This window comes from Arvicanthis niloticus, chromosome 13 (assembly GCF_011762505.2).
Source record: "Arvicanthis niloticus isolate mArvNil1 chromosome 13, mArvNil1.pat.X, whole genome shotgun sequence".
Taxonomy (NCBI): domain Eukaryota; kingdom Metazoa; phylum Chordata; class Mammalia; order Rodentia; family Muridae; genus Arvicanthis; species Arvicanthis niloticus.
Genome location: NC_047670.1, coordinates 2,729,324 through 2,749,452, shown reverse-complemented (window position 1 = coordinate 2,749,452; position 20,129 = coordinate 2,729,324). Strand labels below are relative to the sequence as shown.

The following is a 20,129-nucleotide window of genomic DNA, read 5'->3' as shown; positions in this document are numbered from 1 at the left end:
AAACTAATATCATTAATAAACTAAATTTTAAAAAGTAAACAGAACCCAAATAATCTTTAAATATTCCTAAAGAGAAGGTCTCATGGTGTTTTTATAGCTGAGCTACATGCTTCAGTCAAATGGTAGGTTACAGTCTAATTCTTACCTGAACCAGTCAGTGCCTGACACTTCCAGTTTCATGCATCCATAAGTTTTTTGTATAATGGCAAGCATGGAATTGAGTTGGCACAGATTTGTGAACACAGATGCTGTAATACAGAAGATGTTTCAGGAGGGCTGTGGAACCTTTGGTGTTCTCTATAGAGGTAAAGATTTCATGCACTTTGCTTAGTTATTACCACATCGCATTCCTGAGTACTCCATTTCTGCTTGTTGACAGAGTACTGGGCTCCCCTATCTGTGAGATGGAGGACTGGAATGCTGAGGTTCACAATAGGAGGATAGATTATGGTATGATTGGATTGGTGTGTGTGTGTGTGTGTGTGTGTGTGTGTGTGTGTGTGTGTGTGTAGTTTTTTTTATTGTTTTGTGGTTTTTGTTTCTAGCAGGGGCAGGAGGAATCAGATAATCCATACATTCACTGAAATACCAGTTTTAGAAATCATTCAGTTTTCTGAATCTAGGGGATTCTCCAAGAATTCTGTCTACCAACTTACCTTCAGATCTAAATTCTTGACTTAAAAGCACCTCAACTTAATGATCTTTGAACTTACATACTATGACATGAACTTGGGTTCTAATACATACTTACATCCCAACGTGGAACTTATTCATACAACTAACCAAATTCTCAAAGCCAGGATCTCCTCTCCAAGACCATTGAACTCCTGTGATATTAGATTCAGAGGGCTAGTTGAGTACTTTGAGTAATAACTAGGAAAACATCTACTGTTATCCATTGGAATCCCAATATACTTGTGCATGGGGTAAGATCCTGGATGTGTTCAAGGATAACAGATTAACTCTTCACTTCTTTGTCAAGGTGTCCAGGAATACAGAGCAGTGCTCCCAACTCTAATAGTTTTATGTATCACTCATGTGGCTAATGACAAATATCTGTAGGTTAGTATTATTACAAACCATTTAAACATTCCTGAGAAAAATAATAGAGAAATGTATATATGGTAGGGTAAAAGTAAAGTTGCCAACACTGGTAACGGTCCAAATAACTATGGATGACTCATCTGACTTACATTTATGGGCATACTATGCTATAAGCAGATGTGAAAGAATGAGAATGATAGGGTAGTCCTAAGTATCTCTTGTCCTCCTGCTGGAAATTTTCTTCTACTCCCCATTAGCCATAGTGTTAGGGACAAGATACAGGTTTCAGTGGCATCATCTTCAGTAAGGGACCACAATCTGGTTTTCCATTTTACCCACAAGAGTAGACTATTGGGCTGCTGGAGTTTAAGTAGAAGCTTCCAATATATTCTTTTTATATTTTATTATCTTCTTTTCTGTATATGAATGTTTAGCCTGCATATATATCTATGTGCCACATGTGTGCCTGGTACCCATGTAGACCAGAAAATAGTATTGGAGATGCCCTGGACTCAGAATTGCAAATAGTTGTGAGCTGCCATGTGGGTGGTAGAAACTGCAACCAGGAAATCTAGAAGAGCAGCCTATGCTCTCCCTCTCTCCATTCCCTCCATTATACTTTTGTTGGATTTGTTTTGTTACAACAAACTTACATTTCTTATATTTCAATGTGCATCATTTCTATGCATGAATATGATTTCAGGCTTCATTTATCAAATAAGTAATAGGATAGTGAAGGTGAAGATTAAAATTCTCGCTGGTGAGATGGGTCAGCTTCTAAAGGCATTTGCTGCTAAACTTGAGTACCTCAGTTTGACCCCTGACCCCTCAGTTCACATAGTGGAAGAAAACTCCCACAAATTGACTCCTGACCTCACACGTGTATGAACACACAAATGTAATACAATTTTAAAAACTTCAATTTTACAATAGAGAAAGAACAAAAGAAAGGAGAGGAGACAAAGAAAGAATGAAAGAAGAAAGGTGACCCAGGATAGAGACAGCAAAAGGAAATGCAGAAAAGAAAGAAGGTGACCTAGGAGTGAAATACATATACCATTAAAATTAAGATACAAAAGAAAGAATTGAAGACACAAGAAGATCAAAAGATTTCAAGGATTGGAAGAACTATGAAAATTACTATACTATCAAAAGCAGTATATAAATTCAATGCAACCCCCATCAAAATCCCAATGCCATTCTGCACAGAACTAGAAACTGTCCTAAAATTCATATGGCAGCACAAAAATCTCTGAATAGTTAAAGCAGTCCTTTTTAGAAACAATGGAAAATGAACAATATTTTACGTCCACTGACATAATAAAGCCTAGTAACAAAACAGCATAATGTTGACAAAAACAAAAAACAACATGTAGGCCTAAGGAATAGGCCAGAAGACTCAGAAGTAAATCCATAGACCTAGAGTCACCTAACATTTGATAAATCTCTTTAAAATAAACATTAGAGAAGTAACAGCCCCTTTAAAAAAATGATGCTGGGGAAATTGGGCTTATAAATGTAGGTGAAAGTAGGTCAATGTCAACTACCTTCCACAAAATCAACACAAAAATGGATTTAGACCTTAATGTAAGATCTGCAACATTGAAACTTGCAAAAGAAAACATAGCTAATGTATCTTGAAATATAAATATAGTCAAGCATTTTTTGAAAGACTCCAATAGCACAAGAAATAACTTTAAGATTTATTAAAAATAAGAATTGCATGAAATTAAGTTTCTGCACAGCCAAAGATAACCAAATAACCAAGGGAGTGAGAAGATACCTTACCGAATGGGAAAACAGAAACTTTGCCAACTACATATTAAGCAAGGGATTAAATTGAAAAGTACATGAAGAATAATGAAAGTTTAGCACCAAAAAATTCAAATCATTTAACCAATAAATAGGTTAAATGGTCAATATGTACCTGAAAATGTATTCAACATCCTTCACCATCAAGGAAATACAAATTAAAACTGCTTTGCTAGTCCATACCACCCCAGGCAGAATGCTATCAGTAAAATAAATGGTGGCTGGGCGGTGGTGGTCCACACATTTAATTCCAACAAAGGCAAGCAGATCTCTGTACTTGAGGCCAGCCTGATCTACAAACCAACAGCTAGGGTTACACAGAGAAACCTTGTCAAAAAAAAAAAAAAAACAAGCAAAAAACAAAACAACAAAAAAAAGGAGGAACAAAAGAAAAACAAGGAAGGAAAGAGAAAGAATGAGAAAGGAAAAGAAAATGCTAAGGATGTGGAAAAGAGAAAAATGTTGGGAAGAAGAGTTTAATTTATCAATAATTGGGAGTGTCATTTCATGCAAGCACTTTGGAAATCAAGCATGGAGGTGTCTACCATAGAACACAGTTGTACATTCCTGGATATATACCCAAAGAACTCTGAGTGAACATACCGTACATATACCATATGTATGTTCACTCAGAACATACATATGATATACTAATGCCATAGTATTAGTCACTACAACTATGAAACGGGTCAACAGATGAAGGGATAAGGAAAATGTAGTATGTAAGCACAGTGGAATTTTATGCAGATGTACAGAAAGAAAAATCACATCTGTAGGGAATTAGAATCATTGCTAAGCAAAATAAGCAGATTCAAAGAAAAATAACATTTCTCATATGCAGAAATTAAATTTAAAACTGTGTGCGTACATGCACATATGTGCATGCATGTACATTTGTAAATCATAATCAAGATGAGGGTAATGAAGAGGAGACCTTAAGGGGGCAGGAACTAGAGTAATGAAACACATGTAATAGGAAAGCAGAAGGACTAAGGGGACGTAAGAGTTATAGAAGGGGAGGGCACAAGGAAAACCAGTGGAGAGGATAATAAATGAAAAAAAAAAAAAGAATAGTGACACGTACATATGAGGATGTCTTGATGAAAACAATTGCTATGAATGCTACTTTAAAAAAAATGTCAAAACATTCTCAGTTCCATTCTTCCAGAGCAAAAAAAAAAAAAAAAAAAATTAATTATATACTATATTATATACTCCTTTTGTAAGTCGCTTTGGAAAGGCAAAAGAGAAGAGTATGAGACTACAATCATTCCACTGCACATTCTGTGTTTAAATACAGTCTGTACTTCCTGTTTGTAATTGCTGGATATACACTTTCAAAAGGCCTTTGCATTGTCTGTCAGATTGCTATGCTAGGAGTGCTGTGAGCAGGAGCATTTAGCATGAGAGGATTAACTACCCTTGAAACATCCTTTAATCTAGAAAATGCAGAAGAGAAGTGTTTCTATGCTGCGAGCATTTGAAGGAAAAATAGCCAAAGTTGAATTTAGAAATGTGACAATGAAGAGTTATTATATAGAACCTCTTGATGGATCATTAGCGCAAGGGAGATCTGGCAGTTGAACATTGATATTATCTATGATCATTGAATAAGATTATTTATTTTAAACTTGCTCAGTTATGTTTGAAGACACAACTCAGTGTTAGGGCACTTATTTAGCATTCACAGGGCTCTGGGTTCAATCCTCATACCTCAGTACTTCTTCCCATGAAGATGGGGAAGTGGCAAGAAGGAGGAGGAGGAAGGAGAAGAAGAAACAGTGTACTGCCATCATCAAATAAAAACTTATTTTCTTAACTATTTACTATATTATAACACAGTGCACATTTTAAATTTATTCTATGTATATACGGATGGTGTATGTGATGTTACACAAATGTCATATACTGTAAATTCAATAAGCTGTGAACTGATAAATTATTCTCTTTATTACAAAAATACTTGCAACTCATCCCTCAACTCAATCCTGAATCATAGTCATTTTCTAAATGCATGTAAAATTACTAAGTAATATTACAACATGTCACGTTATAGTCCAAATAAATCTATGTGATTAACTTAAATTTATTAAAAGATTGCTGGCATGCAAATATTACTCTACAGGTCAATGAAATACAGGTTAGTTCCATTGTACTAGCAAGTGCACAAACATCTGACTTGGAGCTTGCCAACTGGTTTGAACACTGACTTGAGGTAAAGATTTCTGAGGCCTTTCTCCAAAAAGGCACACATAAGTGTGTAGCAAGTTGATTCTTTTTTGAGTACTGTATCCTTTATAGCCTCCCCCCCAAAAAAAAATTGAAATCAAAGTCAGACTAAAACTAAAAGCATGATGTTTATAGTCACTTAATATTTGTTAAGTGAACAGTATGCAATAGTAACCAGTAGTAGCATCTTAAATGTTTTTTTTGTATTCTGGTTTCTAAATATTGCATTATCAACAGAAATTTCAAAAAGGTCCAGCAGTATTAGAAAGATTTTTTCACCATCAATCTCATTTTCAGCAATGTTTGGGGAAAAAAAACATCATTATTTTTCACTGTGCTGTTCATTATTCACAGGGGGACTATGCACGTGAGGACTGAAACTGAAAAACACCACCCTCCAGGTCATGTTTTCATCTCAGTTGCGGATGTGCTTCTGAGAGCTTGGACTTAAGCACCGACATTGTTCTGTGTTTGACAATGCTGATGACAGTTGCACTGCTCTATATATTACAACCCACAAAGACTGAATTGTATTGTGTATAAATTTTACATCTATGAAATGTTTTTACAACAAATAAAAGAATAAAGGCAAAAGTCTACATTTATAACAGTTTTCTCTCTGAAATTAGGGAAACAGTAGTGTAATTTTATTTTCAATATCAGGCAACAAAACAAAACATTTTGATGGCTAATTGAAATGTTTGCTAATTTGTTAATACATTTATACTTGAGACCCAGAAAATTTAAACAAATGAATATTCTATTCTGAAAACCACAATTACCAATCAAAATTTTAGAGTTGATAGTCATATTTCTGTTTTTAAAATATCTAAACTATTATATTAAAATATGTTTACAAAATTACCCAGAAAATTGTAGAAAAAGTAAAATTATATGGTTGCTTCCCCAAAACTGTTTTGAAACTCTAATGCACTCTCCAACCCCCAACCCTCTCCTTCCTTATGGTATTTATAAGATCATTATCATTAGATGTCATCATGAGAGTGAAGTTTGCATGGTGGCATTAGTGACTTTGTAGAAAGAGAAATTCAAAGCTGTTTACTAGCCCCTCAAAGACAAAATGCAAAAAATCAACCTACCATCCACAAGCCAGCCAAAGGTTCCTAACCAGAGCTAAGGAGGTTCTATGCCTTGGTCTTAGACTTGCAGCTTCCTGAACTGTGAGAACATTTTCAGTTTAAATAACCAGTTTCTGATGTAGTAGGGAACATGAGCTAAATAAGACACACAAAAACTGTCTTAGAAATAGCAATCATTTTATTTCACAGCAATTTCTGACCTAGTATATATAGCAGAATGTTCCTTAATTAAAATCTCAAGAAACAAAACATAAACACATATACACACAAAACCACTAACGATAGCTACAATGAACTAGCACGAATTAACAATCTTGGTCATTGACATCTTTCAATAACAATGGACTCAATTCCCCAACAAAACAACACAGAATAAGAGAATGGATGCAAAACCAAAATCCATCCTGCATACAAGAAACATACCTCTACATCAAAGATGTAGAGTAAAAGGTTAGAAAACTTTTTCCAAGCAAATGGACCCAAGAAATGAGCTGGTGTAGCTGTTCTAATATTTATCAAAATAGACTTAAACCAGAGTTAATCAAAAGAGATGCAGAAGGACACTTCATACTCATCAAAGGAAAAATCTACCAAGATGCCATTTCAACATCTATGTCCCAAATGCAAGAGTGCCCACATTTGTAAAAGAAACATTACCAAAGCTTAAATCACACATCAACCTTCACACATTGACAGCAGGAGACCTCAAAACCCCACTCTCACCTACGGATAGGTAACACATTCATAAACTTAACAGAGAAATAATGGAGCTAACATTATTAACCAAATAGACTTGACAGATACGTACAGAACATTTCACCCAAACAAAATAATATACCTTTTCAGCACCTCATGAAATGTTCTCCAACACTGAACATTTACTTGGTCACAAAGCAAGTGTCAACAGATAAAAGAAAATTGACATAACCTCCTGAATTCTATCAGAACAGATTAAAGGATTTCAGCAATGACAGAAATAACAGAAAGCCTACAAACTCATGAAAACTGAACTCTATACCGAATGACCACTGGCTTGTTAGAATTCAATGAAAATGAATTCACAACTACCCGAATTCATGGGACATGCTGAAAGCTGTGCTAAGAGGAAAGTTCCTAGCAAGCACTACTTGCCTTCATAAAGAAATTGGATATCTTATACTAACAGCAGCACACCTAAAAGCTATAGAACAACAAGAAACAAATATATGCAAGAGGGGTAGAAGGCAGGAAATAAGAAAACAGGGCAGAAATCAATAAAATAGAAACAGAGAACATTATGAAGAATCAATGAAATAGAATTGGTTCTTTAAGAAAATCATCAACAAAGACAAACCCTTATCCTAACTAAAGGCAGAGAAGGAATACCCAAATTAAAATCAGAAACAGAAAGGGGATATAACAACAGACACCAAGGTAATGCAAAGAGTCATTAGGTCCTACTTCAAAAACCTGTATTACACAAAATTGGAAAATCTAAAAGAAACGGACAGTTTTCTCAATGGTTACCACTTACCAAAGTTAAAATCAGATAAACAACTTAAATAGACCTATGACCTCCCAAGGAAATAGAAGCAGACATTAATATTTCCCAACCAATAAAGGCCCAGGGCCAGAACATTTTAGCCCAGAATTCTATCAGAGTTTCAAAAAACTAACAGCAATACTCCAAAATTATCCCACAAAATAAAAAGAGAAGAAAGATTGCCAAATTAATTTTATGAGGTTATAGTCACCCTGACACCTAATCTACACAATGACTCAACAAAGGGAATTTATACAGTCATTTTCCTCATGAACACTGATGTAAAAATACTCAATTAAAAAAAAAAAAAAAAAAACAAATACAGGGTTCGAGAGATGGCTCAGTGATTAAGAGCCACTAACTGCTCTTCCATAAGTCCTGAGTTCAATTCCCAGCAACCACATGGTGGCTCACAACCATCTGTAATGGAGTCTGATGCCCTCTTCTGGTGTGTCTGAAGACAGCTACAGTGTATGCATACACATAAAATAAATAAATCTTAAACAAAAACCCAGGCAAACAAACAACCAAAAAACAAATCCTAATCCAATCATGGTGGTACATGCCTTTGGCAGAGGCAGACGGGTCTCTGAGAGTGCAAGGCCAGCCTGTTCTACAAAGTGAATCTAGGATAGCCAGAGCTCTGTTATACAGAAAAACCTTATCTTGAAAAAAAAAATCCAAGAACACATGAAAAAGATCATCCATCATGATATAGTAGGCTTCATCCCAAACACACAGGAAACATTCAACACATAAAAATTTGTCAATGTAATCTACCATATAAGCAAAGCAAAAGAAAAATATATGACCATCTTATTAGACACTGAAAGAAAACTGACAAATTCAACACCCATTCATGATAAAAATCTTGGAGAGGTCAGGAATATAAAGGACAAACCTAAACATAATAAAGGCAATTCACAGCAAGTCTATAGACAATATGAAATTAAATGGAGAGAAACTCAAAGCAGTTCCACTAAAATCAGGGACAAGACAAGGCGGCCTACTCTCAATATCTATTCAATATTATAATTGAAGTTCTAGCTAGAGCAATAAGAAAACTAAAGGAGATCAAGGGATTCAAATTGGAAAGGAAGAAGTCAATTGCTATTCACATATGATAATATGTTATACTTAAGAGACTCCAAATATTGTATCAGACAATTCCTTCAGCTGATAAACACCTTCAGCAAAGTGACTGGATACAAAAATTAACTTGAAAAAAAAAAAAAAAACCAACCAAAAACACCAAAAAAAAAAAAAAAAAAAAAAACCCAATAGTTCTCTTATATACAAATGACAAAAGAGACTAAGACAGAAATCAAGGAAATAATACCCTTCACAATAGCCACAAGTACTACAAATCTTGGGTAACTCCAACCAAACAAGTGCAAGATCCATATGATAAAAACTTAAAGTCTTTGATGAAGGAAATTAAAGAAGATTTCAGAAGGTGTAAAGATCTCTTATGTTCATGAATCAATAGAGTGAACATAATGAAAATATCCATCATAACAAAAGCAATCTACAGATTCAACACAACCCCCATTAAACTTTCAACAGAATTCTTACAGACTTTGAAAGAACAATGTTCAACTTCATATGGGGGGAAAAAAAGAACCCAGGATAGCTATACCAATCCTGTATAATAAAAGAGCATCTAGTGGTATCACCATCACTGATTTCAAGCAGTTTTACATAACAATAGTAATACAAATTGTATGGTCTAGACATAAAAATTGACACATTGATTAATGGAATTGAAGACCCAGAAGTAAATTCATACACCTATGTAATCTGATTTTTGACAAAGAAGCCAGAAATATACAATGAAAAAAAGAAAACACTTTCAACAAATGGTGCTGGTTTACCTGGATGTCTACATGTAGAAGAATAAAAAATAGATTCATATCTATTACCCTGCACAAAAATCAAGCCCAAGTTGATCAAAGACCTCAATGTGAAACCAGACCCACTGAATCTAATAGAAGAAAAAGTGGAGAACAGCCTTGAAAGCAATGGCACAGAAGACAATTTCCTGAACAGAACACTAATAGCACAGGCACTAAAATCAACAATGATAAGTGGGACCTCATGAAACTGAAAAGTTTCTATAAGGCAGAGGACAGGATGAATGGGGGGAGGGGGGGAAGCAAGCAAGCAAACAAACAAACAAAAAACCTGGCAGCCTACAGAACAGGAAAAAATCTTCACCAAACTCCACATCTGACAGAAGGCTAATATCTAAAATACATAAAGGACTCCAGAAATCAGACATCAACAAATTAAACAATCCTATTAAAATGGGGTAAAGATCTAAACAGAGAATTCTCAACCAAGGAATTTCAAATAGCCAAGAAGAAACACTTAAAGAAATGGTTAACATCCTTAGCAAGCAGGGAAAATACAAAATCAAAACAACTTTGAAATTCCATCTTACACCTGTCAAATGGCTAAGATCAAAAACACAAGTGATAGTTCCTGCTGGGGAGTGGGATGTGAAGTGATGAAAACACTCCTTTATTGCTGCTTGGGAGGGGAAACTGGTACAGGCTCTTTGGAAATCAATATAGTGGTTTCTCAGAAGATTGGGAATCAACCTACCTCAAGACCCAGCTATACCACTCGAGGGCATATACCCAAAGGATGCTACATCCTATTCCAAGGACGGACACTTGTTCACCTATCTTCACAGCAGCTTTATTCATAAAAGTCAGAAGCTGGAAACAACCTACATTTCCCTCAACTAAACAATGGATTTAAAAATAAAACAAGTGGTACATTTTCACAATGGAGTGTTACTCAGTTGTTTAAAAAATGACATCATGAAATTTGCTGGTAAATTGATGGAACTCAAAAGCATCATCCCGAGTGAGGTAACCCAAACTCAGAAAGATAAATATGGTACATACTCACTTATAAGTGGATATTAGCTGTAAAGTAAAAGATCATGCTACAATCCACAGAGCCAGAAAGACTAAGTAACAAGAAAGGCTAAAGGGGGGAACATAAGGATCTTTCTGGGAAGGGTCAGTGAAATAGAATTTGCAGTTGGATTGGGGACTGAAGAGAATTTTAAGTGTTGCAGCTCTGAAGGAAAATGCTTCCCCTACAGAAGTTTTGCTACAGCCGCCTAAAAATTTTTTTTTGTTTAAAATGGCTTTCAGGATTTACTAGTTAATGCTGTCAATTTTCCCTCTCATTTCAGTGATTTTTTTTCTCTACTGTTAATTTGGGCATTCTTGCATGGAGGATATGTCTTCATTAATTCCTACCAAATGGTGTTTTTAGTTACCTATTTGTTAAGTGTGAACGATATTCAACAGGTGCAAATATCAAGTTGTTTATGGTCTTTTAAAATTGTTTTACTCATTTACATTCCAAATGTTGCCTCCCTTCCAGGTAGTTCCTTCAAAAGATCAGAGTTCAAAAACCTTCCGGGACGCAACGTTCTCCTATTCACGCAAAGATGAGCCTTGCAATACTTGCACCTGATTAGGGTGCAAAAGAGACACCAGGGACGCGAGAGCTCCAGGCCTGACCGCAGACTCCGCCTTAGGGCGGGACTATAGACAGTCCCCGGCACAGCTCGGCGGCGAACCCGACTGCCCCGCCCCTCCGTGGAGAGTGCGTTACTAGGCAACGAAGCGCGGCGTCACTTCCTGCCATTTAAACTCAGGCCCACCCTCGCGGTGCCGGGCGCTTGCGTGAGTCCGCGCGCTCTGTGGTGTAGCGCGCTGTGCGGCGCCGCGCGCGAGCTTCGCGGCTCCGGGGACTGGTGGACGCGAGGGTCGCCGCGGGCCGGGAGCGGAGTCCGCGCACCTCCTCTGCCGGAGGCCGAGCGGCTCCTGGCCAGCGGACGGCGGGGCCGCGGCGGTGATGGCGGCAGCGGAGCCCGCGAGCTCTGCTCAGCCCACGCCGCAGGCCCAGCCGCCGCCGCAAGGGGCGCCATCCTCGCAGCCGTCCGCGGGGCTCGCCGTGGGCAGTAGCCGGCATGAGAAGAGCCTGGGGTTGCTCACCACCAAATTCGTGTCGTTGCTGCAGGAGGCGCAGGACGGCGTCCTGGATCTCAAAGCGGTGAGCGCGGGCGGGGATGGGGAGGGCGAGGCCTGAGGGAGCTCGGTCCGCTGCCCTCACGCCGCCGAGACTCGGGACCCGGGGATGCCTAGGGATCGGAGGGGCCGGGATGGATGCGGGGCCCCCACCGACCGGCCACCGCGCGGCCCTGGCCACAAAGGAGCACCCGGGAATTCGCGCTCTGCTCTGGGCTCACTCGGGGTTGGTTTGCTGTTGGAAACTGATGTCTTAATGGACCGCTCTGCAGAACTTCATTCCTGTTTTGAAGAACTTTCATGTCAGTTCTTCGGAATGAAAGAGGGAAAGAGAAAACTTTTCACACCTCCGCTAAAGTAGTAGTTTTTAGAAGGGGAAATTCTCCGTCGCTGCTTGGGAAGTAAGATTGGATTTGTTGACTTAATTTAGGATCTTTGTGCTTTTTTTTTTTTTTTTTTTTTTTTTTTTTGGTTTTTCGAGACAGGGTTTCTCTGTGTAGCCCTGGCTGTCCTGGAGCTCACTCTGTAGACCAGGCTGGCCTCGAACTCAGAAATCCCCCTGCCTCTGCCTCCCAAGTGCTGGGATTAAAGGCTTGCGCCACCACCGCCCAGCATCTTTGTGCTTTCTAGACCTAAGATTTGTGGTCACACAGGAGAGTGGTCATTTTGTGACTTTCAGACTAAGCGGTGGAATTACTTAGTAAACTTTATCTGGTTTTATAAGGATGTTTGCTTCGTTCTTTGCTATGATTCGGATTTTTTTTCAAACAACAACGTGCATTTGAAGCTATTCAGTCATAGTGATTTAACCGTTCCTGCCAAGACTTGGAAGAATTCCACAGCTCAGGGAGGGGAAAACAGTATGGATTTGTGTGAATTAAAATTCAGCCAGTACGCGGAGGTTCAGAAAGAGCCAATACTTAAAAATAAACAAAGTTGCTAGTTTATACTCACAGCAGATAGCCTCTTATGACTTCCCTGCCTGGCTGAGAAAACTACTCACGGCACCTAGAGACTGAGTATCATACCTAACCTTCCTGACTTGAAGCTCTTACCATCCTCAAGACCATGGCCAAGGCATTGGAAATGAAGAATCTGAACTGAAGAAGCCTGCCTTCCTGAACTCTCCTGCCTAGTGGTCTGTCTGTGGCCCAGTGGCAGACGCTGGCTTGTTGGCACTTGGACCCCCCCTTTTCCTGGGTGTAGATGCCAGTTGGTGACCGTTCTTATTTGGAAATGTTATTCTTTGGACTTTTTTCCACTTTTGAGAATTCCTTGTATTCCCTCCCCCCCCTCCCCGCCTGCAATCCCTCCAGGATCTCTTCTTTGCCTTCTTAAAAGGGTTTTAATGGACATCTACAGTACTCAAATTGTAATGAATTCAAATGGTACGGTTTCCAGTTTCACTGGCATTAGTGAGGTCAGCAGAGAAACACCTGATGTTACCGAACGCCCATTGAAATCTGTTCAGAGTTAAAGGCAGCAGTAGTGGATGACTGCATTTAAAAAAAAAAGTCAGAGAATTTCGGGGCTTTCCGGGTAAAAGTGGGGTTTGATGGTTTCTCCTGAAACATGCTCGGAACTCAGAAAATGATGAACTCTGTCCTTCTAGATTTGGTTGTTGGGCTTACTTCACGTGTATAGCCGCAGGCTCTGTCATTGAATAGCAGAAGTCTGATATTCAAGAGTCTTTGTTTTTGTTATCTGGATCTATCCTAAAGAATCAAAGACTTCTGTAGTAATAAATAAATAATTACTAAAAATAGTGAGTAATGACTTACAGAGACCCGTATGCCATTCTTTTTGCTAGGTAGAAAAACATTTTACCTATACATACTTCTTATGTATATAAATACATATAAAACTGTATGTATAAAAAAGACACTGAAGTATTATTCCTAGTGATGCTTCTTATAGTAGTACATTATTTTGAGATATTGAGATATTCTAATAGCACATGTTAAAGATAGTCCTATACTTATAATAAATTTCTAAATAGAAGTTTTAAAACATGTACTTCGTTTTTTAATAGAATCTTTAATTTTTGTGAAAATCACAAATATAGAAATATATTGTTTTTCATTAGATACCCTGAGTGGCCATAAAATATTCAAGACTGTAGATGGTAAGCCTAATATTCTCACCCAAATGTGTGCCTGATACACTAAATTTAGGAAAGTTCTGGGTTAGGTTTGCTAAGTGAGACTGAACATTTGAAACTGGACTATTTATTACTTTCTATGCTTTACTGCCTTTAAGAACTAGTAAGTTCTTGAAAATAAACTTGAGTTTTTATGTATCTCTATTCTTTATAGATTTTTTTTTTAAAGAAAAATGAATAATTTTACTCCCTTGAGTAAACTAACATGTTAGGTGATGGGCCTCTATTTGAAAAGGAGAGCACCGATGGCAGATTCTATAGAAACAGATTAAACTAGTTTTTATTTTTCTGTAGCGTAATCACTGAACTGTTAAGGAATATGAGTATCTGTTGCTCTGAAAATTACTGTTCTGTTCACTTTACAGGTGAGTTTCTATGTTTCGTTGGCCATTTTAATGCCATCATGAACTTTGAAAGGATAGTCTGGATTGTGCCTGTTGTGTTATTACTATTATTTAAGTTACAGATTACTTGAATGACACCTAAGTATTCTCTCCCATATCCAGACACATACATAACAAATGACCTAAATGAAACCTAGAAAAGACATAATTCAGCCGCAGGCTTTTAGTAGGTAACAAGGTTTTTGAGGTAATTGGCATAAGGAGAGATGTGTGGCGCATAGCAAGCCTGTATTCGTGTAATCTATGTTCATGTCAGTGTTACTCAAATAGTCAGAAGTTGGGCAACTCAGATGTCTTTCAGTGGGGAATCAAATGACGTTCAGTAAGTGAAAGAAAAATTCTGACATGTACAGCAGAAATGACCCTTGAGCATGTTATATTGAATAAATAGACAAATGCTGTAGGATTCTTTCTTAAACTTCACATGTATGTCTGCGCTACATATGTCTGTGGAGGTTGCAGAGGCCATAAGATGGCATCAGATGCCCTGACTGGAGTGATAGATGGTTGAGAGCCACCATGTGTATACTGGGAATTGAATCTAGGTCCTCTGGAAGAGCAGCCAGTGCTCTTAAACTGCTGACGCACTTCTTCATCCCCTACTATATGGTTCTTATTTGAAGTATTTAAGAGTACTCAGCTTCTTAGAGACAAAGCAGGAGAATGTCTGCCAAAAGATATGGCAGTATAGGATGAAAGTTGATTAATGGAGTTATAGGCTGAACTGTGCTCACTTCTTGGTGCTCTTCTAACCCCCACTGATTAAAATGGAACTTCATTTGAAGGAAGGTCCTTAAAAAGAAGTCTGAGTTAAATAGCAGTATCAGAATGTACCCTAATTACATCTGATGGGTGTCCTATGACAGCAGATTAGGATACACAGAGACTGCAGAGGATTTTACACATAAATCATGTGAGACCTCAGCAAGAGGGGGAAAAGATGGGAGATGAGGGAGAGCAGTGTCAGGTAAGATAAGGGGGTGTCAAATAAGAGATTAAATATAATGACAGATGTCACAGTGAAACTTTTCTTTATATGCCAGCCAAAATAATAATTATATAAAAGGATTTCCAAACTATACCATTGTGGATATAGGCAAACAATAACTAGAGATTTCAATTGTAGATTTCAGAGGATTAATGTGATTTTCCTAATTAAATAAACACTATCAAATATTTTTTTCTCTCTTTTGATTATTTGTTGGTGACCTGTATGAGAAAAATAGAAATGAACTTTCTTAAAACAATAAAAATATAAATATAAATGTATTTCAGAATACATAAGTACAGTAGCAGAGTAGTCAACACAGAGGGTGTGTTTAGGTGCAGTTTCTCTGCAGGACAGCATTGATACAGATCTAAACACACTGTGTCAGTGAATGATGCTGCTTCAGGAAGGACCCTTGTGCCCTTAGTGTCAGCAATTCTTTGGTATTTCATTTCCTTGTTTTATGGCCCCTACAGACCCATTAGAAACAAAGTGGCTGCTCCCAGGAATTTTCTCTTGCACTCACCCTAAGTACTCCTGTTTCTTCACCAGCTTATAACATTTTAACATCTCCAGTGTAAATGACCTTCTCTCCTTGCCCCTCTTTGTGTGTGTGTGTGTGTGCGCGCGCGTGCACACACATACACAAGGGATTTGTACATTTGGCAAGTATGGACACTAATCTTTGGAATATTCTTTCTTTTTAAAAATTCAATTTCTTTTTTTTTCTTTTTAAAGATGTGTTTATTTGTACTGTTGTTTTGCCTCCTGTGTCTGCATTGGATGCCCAGGGAAATCAAAAGAGGTGTCTGGATTCCTTGGAACTGGAGTTACCCATGCTTGTTATCATCTTTGTGGAATATAGGAACCAAACCCAGATCTTCTGGAAGAGCAACAAGTGCTTTTCTTAAGGCCTAAGCTACTTCTTCGGCTTCCGTTGTTTAGCGTTTTATATACTATTCTATGAGATATTGTCAGCATAGGCATAAACTTAAGTATATATGCTTTTTTCAATAAGCAAACAATAGAAATAAAATTTCTGCTTTTATGCCATTCTTTTAGTCTCCTCTTTATGGAACCTATAGACAAGTTGTACTTGAATTTCCTGTTCAGTACAAGGATATAACTGAATTCATATATACAAATTATTTAAAGTATTTTAAATTGCATAAAACTTGTTTCACAAGTTTGTTTCATAAATAAGGATTAATGTCAAACATTGTCATTATATTGTCAAAAATAATGTTGTTATTCTTTAGCCTTTTGGGCTTTTCTATAAAATGAGAACATCTACTTTGTAGAGTCATTGTGAGCTTTACCTTGGGCAGTGTTATGATTTACCTCCAGAAGTACTTTGGTAAGTCAGAGTGACGGCATGCTGCAAAGAGATCACACCGTGCAGGTGCAGCAGATCTCACAGGAGGGGCTTCTGGGGGAGTGAGGTATGCAGAGGCTGCCTGTGAGTGAGGGTGAGGGGAAAGAGCAGGAAAAGAAGGCACTGGCTTTTTAGAAGGGGTATAGCATATGTGCATAGGGAAAATCTCCACCTCATGGCAACAGTGGAAATGTGTTGCATTTTGGTGACCGATGATAACATGCCACTGGCACTTAGCTACTGAAGCTGAATTTAGGAGTGGCGTTTTTCAACACGTAGTATCTGTAGAGTTTTGTTACAGTTACCCTATTGCTATAAGCTAAAAATTAAATATTTTATATATTAATTATGAGTTTGAAATTAGGCAATAGTTAACTAAGGAAATGGATGAATATAAAATGTCATGTGCCATGTCTGAAGTGTTAAAGTTTTTATTATTATTATTATTAAAATATTTTCTGGCCCTTCTTGGTATGTCACTTGAGATCCTTTTGCCTTAATACTTTGAGATTTATTTTTTCTTACTTTTTTGTCCATTTGTGTGAGTGTCTGTATGTGTGGAGGTCAGCAGAGGGCATTGTGAGCTGTCCCATGGGTGCTAGGAATTAAACTGAGGTCCTTCCAAAGAGCAGCAAGCACTCTTAACTGCCGAGCCATTACTTCAGCCCTCCTCATCATTGTTTTTGGTGAAATTTCCTTGATTTTATTCAGCATTGCTGTTAGAATACTTTGATTTTGAATTATGGCTCCTATCTTAAAGTAAATTTCTTAATCTCAATCATGTATTGTATGCATATTTGTTAACTGTTGTGACCGAGAAGAGAATAAAGAACTTGCCTTGTAGGTAGAGAATCTGAAGTATAGGAAATTGTCTGAACTCATTTTTAGGTGACACCCCTTTAAATGGAACATTGTGGCACTTAGACACTGCCATACCTGTTCTAGTTTATTGTTTATTTTGCCTGCCTACCTGGTAACAGATTTTCAAATTTGAATATTATTCTGTCTGTAGATATTATTTGCTTCTCATTTGTGAGACAATCTTAAAAAACAACTAATATTTAAAAGGGAGCTAGTTTTCTTCAAAAGGATTGTCTTGGGGTTTTTACTATAAACTGAGTTGTATGATAGATGCAGCTTTTGTGGCTTTCTTTATAGTTCCTATTTTGGCTATCAAATCCCACTATACAAACTGTAATCTTTTTAAAATAAAACCAATGCTGTACTATAGAAAGTTGAGATGAGGGTGGTGATTCTGATCCCTGCCCAACAACTTGTTACACCTGAGCAGTTTGAGGACTAGAGAAAATGCAGTGATGTCACATGTAATTTGAATGAAAATGACCCTTATAGCCTTAAATATTTGAGCACTTAGGCCCCTCAGTTGGTGGCACTGTTTGGGAAGCTAAGGGGGAGTGGCCTTGCTGGAGGAAGTACATTACTGCTGGCAGGATGAAAGGAGAAGGGCTTCTGCCACTGTTGCTTGTGCTCTTTACTTGAAGATTGTGTTTGAAGATCTGAGCCTTCAGCTCTCTGCTCTGGCCAGTGTGCCTGCTGCCCTGCCTCCCTGCCACGGTGGACTCTTATTATCCCTTTGGAACCATAAACCAAAATAAACCCTTCTTTAAGTTGCTTTGGTCATGGTGTTTTATCACAGCATCAGAAAAATAACTAATAGATTAAGGATCCCTTTAAATTCAGGACACTAACTTTGAAGGGCACTAGTACTGTCTAGTACCCGTGTGCACTGCCCACTATTTTATGTCAGTATCTCACTTTCTCCTCTCCTCCCGTCCCTCCATCCCAAAGCTGATGAGAAAATCAGACATAGTAGGAAGGAAATATCTGCTCTAGTTTGTCTACTAATGTATCTGTATTTGCACTTAGTCAGAACTAGGCCATTACTAATATACCTGCCCTCTGCTTCGGAACAATCTCCTTAGTTACTGCCCTTCCTTCTGTGATTACCTCTCTCTGTCACATTAGCCCCCATCAGCATGAGTTGAAATAGCACCTATCTTTAAAAGAGAAAAAAAACTTGAGACCAGACAACTCCTGTAGTTATGGCTTCCCATCTCTGTTCCTTGTTGCAGCAACACCCTTGAAAGACATTGTCTACACTATCTTTCCTTCTGTTCTTAAAGCTCCTCCATTATAGGGAAAAAGGCTTGGGGCTCCTGCGGTTCCTCCTGCCATGCTGTGGGTAGCCGGCTGGGAACGCTCTGGGTTTCTCCAGCTGGAAGTTGGGCCCGGCTGCTCATTAACTAAAAGTCTCTCCCTGGCTCCTCACGGTTCCTCATAGCGGCGCAGCCCCAACACACGAGGAAGCCCTTGGGTTTCCAAAACTGGTTTATTCACATGGCGGATCGCGGATGGATCTGGATGCATCCCCTCAAACCCAGGATCGACCTGAGTTAAAAGGGGAGGGGAGAAGGGGGGAGAGGCTGGGGAGGAATGTTTAATCGGCTCCACCTCTGGCCTTCAGGTACCTCATTAGTATGTAAATCTCTCTAGGGCCTGTTCACGCCCTCCACCTGTGTACATGACGGAAGGGTGGAGGTGAAATGGACATTAGACCTTGTGTTAGGCCCAACACTCCATGAGATCCCCCTCCCTCTGACAGAACAGTTGTGTTCAAGTGATGTCTGAGATTTGCCTAGCTCCAGTGCATGGCAAGTCCATCCTTCACTCCCTTTCTTTGGCGCCACTGCTCCTGCATGCATGGCACATTGTGTCAGTGTCAGGGTGCTCTTCATTTCTCACACACTTTGTTCCCATGTTAGGTGGATTCCACCTGTCCCTCGGATGTCTGTCACCTGAAGACAGTCCAATTGATGTCTAGCCTGTGCCTCCCTTGTAACTTTGGCCTCTCTTCCATGGCTTATGCTCTTTTGTCCAGTGATCTCCTTTTGGATATTACAGTCTCTAAGGTTAAGTTCCTGACTTCCATCATGTTAATATTTTGTTACTCTAACCTTCTCTAGACTTCTAGGGAAAAAACTACCAAGATTTTGTAAAGCATTGCTAGGACCACGACTATGATACATATTTTTATTTTTTACTAATTTAATGCTGTTGGGATGAAATAATTCATCCATGCTTTGTTATGAGCTTATAAAATACAAATTATTATTAAATAGGTTCATAATTTGTAAATATAATTCTGAATCCCCCTATTCCTTAATTGCCAAAAGGTCCACATATATGGACCTTATATATATAAGGCTGTCTTTTGATGAGATTCTTTTGAATAGAGAAATAGAAAGTGACAAAGACTGAAAATTAGTAGTTCTTCCTAAGCTTAGTACATACATTGACAAGGAATTACTATGTTCTCTTATTTCTGTGGGCCGTAGGTTATGAACTTAATTTTTTTTTCTTCTCTCCAACATCTGGTAGTATTTAGGTGGAGTAATTTCTCTGGTATTGGCAAAGTCTG

The 20,129-nt window shown here is 38.2% G+C and overlaps 2 protein-coding genes across 4 annotated transcripts in view; both read left to right on the top strand.

Moving 5' to 3' along the window:
* Lrrcc1 (leucine rich repeat and coiled-coil centrosomal protein 1) overlaps positions 1 to 5,716 on the top strand; it is a 36,404-nt gene extending 30,688 nt beyond the window's left edge. The window contains exon 19 of one of the 2 annotated variants that reach the window (XM_034516450.2): positions 5,440 to 5,716. In XM_034516450.2, the coding sequence (XP_034372341.1) occupies positions 5,440 to 5,463 (24 nt within the window). In that variant the 3' untranslated portion in view covers positions 5,464 to 5,716. The remainder of the gene's footprint in view (positions 1 to 5,439) is intronic. The other variant, XM_076911213.1, reaches the window with a different exon arrangement.
* A 5,664-nt stretch (positions 5,717 to 11,380) lies between these two features.
* E2f5 (E2F transcription factor 5) overlaps positions 11,381 to 20,129 on the top strand; it is a 24,612-nt gene continuing 15,863 nt past the window's right edge. For both annotated transcript variants that reach the window (XM_076911210.1, XM_076911209.1), the window contains exon 1: positions 11,381 to 11,787. In XM_076911210.1, coding sequence (XP_076767325.1) covers positions 11,590 to 11,787 — 198 coding nt within the window. In that variant the 5' untranslated portion in view covers positions 11,381 to 11,589. The remainder of the gene's footprint in view (positions 11,788 to 20,129) is intronic.